This window comes from Balaenoptera borealis, assembly GCF_965194805.1.
Source record: "Balaenoptera borealis genome assembly, chromosome: 9".
Taxonomy (NCBI): Eukaryota; Metazoa; Chordata; class Mammalia; order Artiodactyla; family Balaenopteridae; genus Balaenoptera; species Balaenoptera borealis.
The window spans coordinates 25,610,074-25,617,105 of NC_138873.1; the positions used below are offsets into that span (position 1 = coordinate 25,610,074).

Below are 7,032 nucleotides of genomic sequence, written 5' to 3' on the forward strand. Positions count from 1 at the left end.
GTGAGAAATACTCTCTGGTCTGGATTAATTGAGGGCTGAAAAATGTTTTAGTTTATGATTTATGGACCAGGAGGGGAAAATGGGATACCCTGGACTGAATAGTACAAAATCGCTTTTTTATGGAACATGTTTCAGATTACAACTAAATCTTGGCAATCAGACATATGCTTTTCTCATCTAAAATGGAAGTTACTGCATAAGAGATGTCTATTTTTGTAGGACTATGGAGTAAATATATAAATATTTACCTCATACCAGTAGAGGCGAGTACTGTGGACTTTCATCAGTAGGAGGGCTAGAAGGTGACCCACAGCTGGTTTTGGTAAATGAGCTAAGAAAGAAATTTAATTTCTTTTTGGCAAACACAAAAATGCAAAGAATAAAAAAAATAATCAATGCAAGCAAATACCTTTGGAAAATAATTGCCTAAGACTTAAAAAATTATATCCATATAATAATTTCAAAACCAGAAACCTAGCTTGTTTTGTATCAAAAATTATAATCTAAAAGGTATCTCTGAGGGCATAATCATGTTGATTATGCATGCATGACATGCAGGAAGGACCCCTCAACACAGTCGTAGCCCACTGATGGCCTGAGAAAGCTGCACTCTAGAACACTGACTGCCAGTGGGTGCAGCGGTTAACAGCCTGGACCCAGGAGTCTGACTGCCTGGGATGGAATCGGCCTCTGCCCTTACGGCTCCAGCTGGGGGCAAGTTACCTTACATCTCCGTGCCTCAATGTCCTCATCTGTGAAATGGAGATGACACAAGGTGGCACACAGGGTTGTTCTGAGGGTCGACTGTGGGAATTCAGGTGAAATGCTTAGAAAGCTACACCTAGAAGGCAATTCATAAATGTTAGCTATGGAAACCACTAACTGTAGGTACGTTGGTCTAGTGTACCCAGGTTAGGGAGATTAATTTTAAGAGATACCGTATAATGCTGGGGCTGCAGGGACCTTGAGCATCATCCGGCCCCACCCTTTCATCCACTGGATACCCAAATCTGCCACATAAGTGATCACGTGCCTGCTTGAACACACGCAATGATAGAAACGGGAAGTAATGTCATTCGTGGGCAGCTTTACCTATTGGGAAGTCACTGAGCTCCAAGCTGCTTTTCTCCTTCGTGCCTACAACCATCGTCCACTAGGAGCCCACAGTAAAGCTATGACCTTCCCATGACAGGCTTCTAGATATCTGACTGACACTCTTCTCCAGGACAAGCGCGTTCCAATACAATTAGGTCCAAATTTCAACCTCTTTGATTTTGCAGCAAACCCCTCTTTGAATACTCAATCATTTTTATATACTGATTCAGTATATAAAAATACTGCATAAAATGCTTTAAAAATTCAAGTGAATTTTAAAAGTCTATGTTTGTATACATTTCTTCAGAAAAAACATGCCTCTCTTGAGTATCAAAATAAAGTAGGAAGTCCCTAACTTCATACATTTATTTTCTGTCACGGAATATTAGCAACACTTTTGAGTATTCTGAGAGCTTTTCTTGTGTGGTGGGAGCAGTGGGCAGGTAGGAAAGAGGGCTCAACAGAAAAGGGAACAGTGGCAGCTGCAAAAGACACTTTGATTTTTGGTTCCAACTGAACTTGAGTTCTCTAGGTTTGACGGCCTTGTAGTTCCACACAGGATAAACTTTAACATTTTTATTGATAATATCTGGAGGAGGTAACATCCAACTGACACAAATCCAAGTAGAAATAAGGCAACATGATTGTGATACAGTGAAGAAGGGGGAAGTAACATGACGTTTCCCTGGAGCCTCATAGAAATAAAGATCGATTTACATGTTTATAGAATACTGTCCCCTGTTAATCTGTGTATCTAAAGCTTCAAGCATTAAAAAGGCACAGTGGAAATAAGCTCAATTCATAGTAGTACTCTCAGGTAGAGATACTAGACACATTTTGCTTATGGGTAATGTTGACGTCTATGTTAAACAGAAGTTTTGCCCCTGGCAATGGACCTTCCTCTCATTTTGTCATTCACTTTCTTTGGAGGGTTCTTTTTTCTGAATCAACCACACTTCATTTCTTCTATCAAGCAATTTGAAAGGACTGTTGTAGCCTGCGGTGTAGTAAACCTTTTCATCGAAAACTTTTCCCTCTTCCCTCAAAATGCTTGCTAATGTCAAGAGTTGTTCTTGATTCTTTTGGGCACTAGAGAATCCATCGAAAGACCTACAAAGGAGAAAGTAAATGACCATAAATGATTTTAATACTGATGTGAATGTCAGTCTAAGAAGAAAAGTGGGAGCTGATACAAGGAAACCTGGATGGAGCGCGGTTTCAAAGCTCCTCCCTCTTGGCAGCTGAACTGACTGTTCCCTTCCTCTGGTTCCCAGGCTCAGTGTGACCTCACACGCACTGAGGGGACCCAGGAGGAGGCAATACGTCCCAGCTGTTGGGCAGATTTGGAAGTTATGCCATCTTGTGCTCTAACTCTGTGCTTCTCAAGCTCTAATGTGCATGCAAGTCACCTGGGAAAACACAGGTTCAGGAGGTCTGGGCTGGGGCCCAAGAGCCTGCATTTCCAACAGTCTCCTGTACTGTTGATTCTCCTGGTCAGAGAGCCACAATGAATCCCCCTTAGCAGCCTCCCTTTAGTCTTTCCATTTTCTATCGAACATTTCCCCTTTCTTTCTCTCCTTAGAAAAAGGGCAGGCACTGCATTACAGCTGAACATAAGTTTTGATCCTCTATGGAAGAGATGGACATTTTGGCAGCTCTATACAGTCTGAGAAAAGCTTTAACAGAGACAAAATCAAAGTGCTTGGGAACACTGAGGATATGATTACATCGGGGCAAGGTGTGTCTCTGCGTTAGGTCTGGAATGGAGGATAGTTTTGCTGGGCAGAGAAAGGGGAAGGATAAGAAAAGAACAAAAGTCCAGAAATACAAAGCAATTTCATAGTGAGGCATAAAATGAGGTCAGAAAGGTGAGTCAGAGCTGGAAGGAGGAACCTTGTACATCATCCTAAGGCCTTTTGAGATTATTCTAAAGGATGTTGGAAAAGCAGAAAAGTAACTTGATTAGATCTGGGTAAGAATATAGGCAGAGAGATGGAAACTAGATTGGAGAGAAGGGGCCAGTTAGGAAGTTGCTAAGAGGATGGGGATGAAAAGACAGTCAAAAGATTTGCATAAAAAGTGGGAAAATAGAAGTTTAAGTGTAGATTTTAAAGTATATAAACAAAAATACCCTGAGATTAAATCATGACAGCACACCGACCTAGCTGAGTTGCTGACATGTAAATGTGATGAATTTGAAGGCTGAGAATAGGAAAAACAGACACAAAAACATTCCTAATATGCCTTCTTTAGCATAAGGTTTATTATCAATGTGCCAGTGGAAAAGATCATTCCTACCATTCTTCAGATAAGATGTAAGGTCTCGAGGGTACAAACCAGGCCTGTTCTGTTCAACAATGTCTACCAGGCACCTAGTCATCCCTGGCATGCAGCCCCTTTTAAATCCCAGTTGAGTAAGTAGAGGAATCTGTGTATGCACATGTATATAAAATAAAACGTTGAAGATAAATTGATAAAACTGTTCTATAATTTCCATCATGTTGACTGATGATGATAATTCTGAACCATGTGTTAGGAAACATTTCGGCTCCTAAATTTATTATTTATTTCCTTAAGGAATGTTCTGCCTAAAGGGAATCTGTTTCAGATTCCACTTCTTCCTTGAAATCAAATCTTGAGCCTCTTACTTAGAAATCATCTTCTGTCCTCTGAATACATGTTGTTCTACAATGATCTATCCATGGCTTTATTCAGGACACAGACATATACTGAGCCTCCCCCCACACACCTGCCTCACCAGGAGCTGAAGGATACGGGCAGAGTTAACATGTTGCTATATTCTTGAGGAAGTTACAGTCTATCAGTAGGTCATTAGAATTTAGAATCATAGCACCGAGTGGCTGGCTGACTGGAGAAACTGAGGAAGGCATCACAGACAAGGTACCAATTGATCTAAGTCCTGAAGGATGAAAGTAGGCTCTCCAGCAAGAGAAGAAAGAGGAAGCCGGAGCTGGTAGTAATATCATGCTCATGTTCTAAGTATTTTAGGTAAATTAACTCATCTGATCTTCATGGCAACCCTGTGAGATGGTAGGTAGGTACTGTGATTAGACACATTTTACAGACGAGATTTTTGGCAAGGAAAGTCTCAGTAACTTGCCTAAGGTCAAAGGTACAGAGATGTGGAGGAACTCAGCCTACTCAGTGAAGGGCGGGAGGTGGGGGGGAGTTGTCAGGGAGACAGGTTGGGCCGCGTGTTGCAGGTGATGCATACCCTGAACGGTCTGAATGTCACGTGGAAGCAAGAGGAAGCCAACAGATTTTTAAACACAGTAACAGGTTGGGGTTTTGTTGCTGTCGTGAGAACGATCGGGGCTCCAGGGTGGAGGGCCAGGGAGAGGTGACTGGTGGGCAGAGAGAACAGCTGGGAGGCTCCTGAAGTGGAACCTGAGAATGAAAAATGGCAGAGTATCTGGTGAGTGTCAGGCATGTGCCGAGCACTGGGGTAGCAAAGAGGACTTAGCTGCGGTCCCTGTAAGGTGAGGGCCCGAGCAAGGAACAGTGAGGAGGAAGGGAACGGAATCACGACCCTTTCTGAGGCGAATGGGCCAGATTCAGGGACTGGTTATCAGGGCAGAGTGTGCTGCCGATGGCTACGACGGTCCTTGCTGGGGACGCTGGCAGGCTGATTAGTCGCTTTACTGAGACAGGCATTGTAGGTCAGAGTAAGGAACCAGTAAACCAACCAACAGAGGCAGTCACTGCGGGAAGCAGCTGCCATCCTTTGGGCTGGGGGAACCAAGGGAAGAGTTTGAGGCTATCAGAAACTACGAGTTGAGAGGAGGGGTACCATGCATTGTTTTGAGGTATTTTTCTCCAAATTTAACTAGAGGGCAGGTAAGGACAGTCTTTTGCTTTTGTGGGGGAAGGTCCGGTGTATAATTTGTATTGCGTCTTATCTGCGGAAGGTGTGCATCAGCCTTCTCATTAAATGTATTAGTTATTTCTTCTAAAGGACCCTTAGTAACGTATAAAGCTAAGTCACTAGGAAAACACCACAAAATGCATTAGACCTGTTTTTATGGAAGGGGGAAAAGCATAGGAGCTAAGCTGCACAGGAGCTAAACTATGAGTGCCCGCAAGTAAAACCAACAGTCAGAAAGGCTATAAATTATCTACCACTTACCGTACAAACACCGTCATTTCAGCTCTGTCTTCAATGAAGACATCTGACTCTGAAGGCCTGGGGGGATCAGATTGCCTTTCAGAGGGGATATACAGGGAAATGGTAATGGTAGACTCGCTAAAAGGACCTGAACCGGGCTCCACGTAGCTTGTCACTGGAGCTGTCATCTTTATTTTCATCTCTGTGCCACAAAAAGTATATATTTAAATGCAAAGGAGACCGTGAAAGCAGATTTAGTGTATTTATGACCACATTTAAAAACTTATTTTTTGACTTGAGTTTCTTGATTTACTTGACATAAATATTTAACCTTTAAGATAATTTTCATCTTAAAAAAAAATAAGGGCAAAATGACAATTATCCACTGCCCACATTAAACACTTTCTGTATTATTAATATTTTTCATTAATAAATTCCATAGTTTTAGGGACAGAAGGGGAAATGAGAGATCACATAGTCCAGTTCATTCTTTACTTTTACAATTCAGAAACAGAGGTCTCATTGGCTAAGTGACCTGCTAAAACATAAATAGCATCAGAGCCAAACCAGAAGATGTATCTTGACACCCTGGATCTTGTGTTCTTTGACCCTTCCTGCCTCCTAATGTCTCTTACCCTACCAGTCACCAAATTACCTCAAAGCATTAGCCATGAAAAGGTCTTAATGCTAGTTACACAGAGGCCCAGTTCATCCAGCAGAATCACAAACAAGGAGAACAGAGGCTAACAAGCGCTGCCCAATACTACACTCCTCTAGACGCCTCGGGTCCTGAGAAGAGTCCTCTTCAACCATTAAGTCTTTGATGATCTGGTTATTTTTCTATTCTAAAAGCTATTTATTTAAACAGCGAAAACTCAATAAGCCAGGGCACTCAACCACAATACAGTGTGTATAATGAGAAGGAAAAGCGCCTTCACCTTTCTCGTTTCTGCCTTGAATGTAGCTGTTCAGCCTTGTGAAGCCGGTCTTCATGGCCGAATCCCAGTCCGTAGACTCAACCGAAGTGCTGACCCACTTCGCAGGTCCGTAGTGTCGGATCTCATAACTTCCGGGCTAAGATGGAACAGGGGGAACTTCGGGAAGCAATTCTAAGAAGGCAGAGCGTGAGATGCAACAGTACAGGTACCTTGATCTCGGGTCCACCTGGGACGGCCAGCCCAGGGGCTGCGCTCCCCTGGGGTCCGGCCGGAGGTTCTGGCTTCCCAGCACCGGGCAGGGCTCCTCCCCCGCGGCTCCCATCTTTGGATTAGAGACGCCGGCGGCCTCTGCCCCACAAACAGGGGTAGGGAGAGTCGGCTCAATTCGGGTTAAAAGCAAGCAACTGTTCCGGCCCCGCCCGGAGGGTCCCATCTCAGGTTTTGGGACGCGGTCGATTTTTTTTTTTTTTTTTTAACCGCAAAGAAAAGAAATTGAGATGTGGCCAGTACCTGGGGGTAACTACGGCTTACCGACCGCATCTTCCCGTTTGTGCAGGAATGGAGCTAGGGACTCTGACCATTTTTTAAAATGTGCTTTTAAGTTAAACCTATGGGACCCTCCGGCCGCATTGAAGATCACCTCGAGGACAGCCCCACGCTCCCCACCCCCCCGGCCCTCACCCTTCGCGCCCGCGGGTGGAGCCTACCTGGGGGCCCGCGTCCTCCGGGGCTTCCCAGCACGGCGTCTCCGCGAGGGCCTCCGAGCCCTCGGCTGCCCCGGGATCGGGCTCCAGCACCTCGGCCATGGGCAGCGCCGACGCTCCGAGAAAGAAGCCGGCGAGCTGCGCCGGAAGGGGGCCACTCGGGACCGCC

At 44.6% G+C, this 7,032-nt stretch overlaps 1 protein-coding gene across 1 annotated transcript; it reads right to left on the reverse strand.

The window, feature by feature from the left end:
- Positions 1-1,656: 1,656 nt before the first annotated feature.
- HEBP2 (heme binding protein 2) lies at positions 1,657-7,032 on the reverse strand. The gene is made up of 4 exons (XM_082405752.1): positions 6,867-7,032; positions 6,160-6,295; positions 5,243-5,423; positions 1,657-2,205 (listed from the first exon to the last, which is right to left on the reverse strand). Exons 1-4 carry the CDS (start codon positions 6,963-6,965, stop codon positions 2,007-2,009), a joined length of 615 nt encoding a protein of 204 aa, XP_082261878.1. The 5' UTR covers positions 6,966-7,032; the 3' UTR covers positions 1,657-2,006.

Excerpts from the sequence above, each read along its gene's own strand:
- HEBP2 (XM_082405752.1), bottom strand. The coding sequence starts at position 6,965 with ATGGCCGAGGTGCTGGAGCCCGATCCCGGGGCAGCCGAGGGCTCGGAG. Across the intron at positions 5,424-6,159 it reads TCAAGGCAGAAACGAGAAAG|AGATGAAAATAAAGATGACA; the intron begins GTGAAGGCGCTT and ends TTTGTGGCACAG. Across the intron at positions 2,206-5,242 it reads GAAATGACGGTGTTTGTACG|GTCTTTCGATGGATTCTCTA; the intron begins GTAAGTGGTAGA and ends TCTCCTTTGTAG.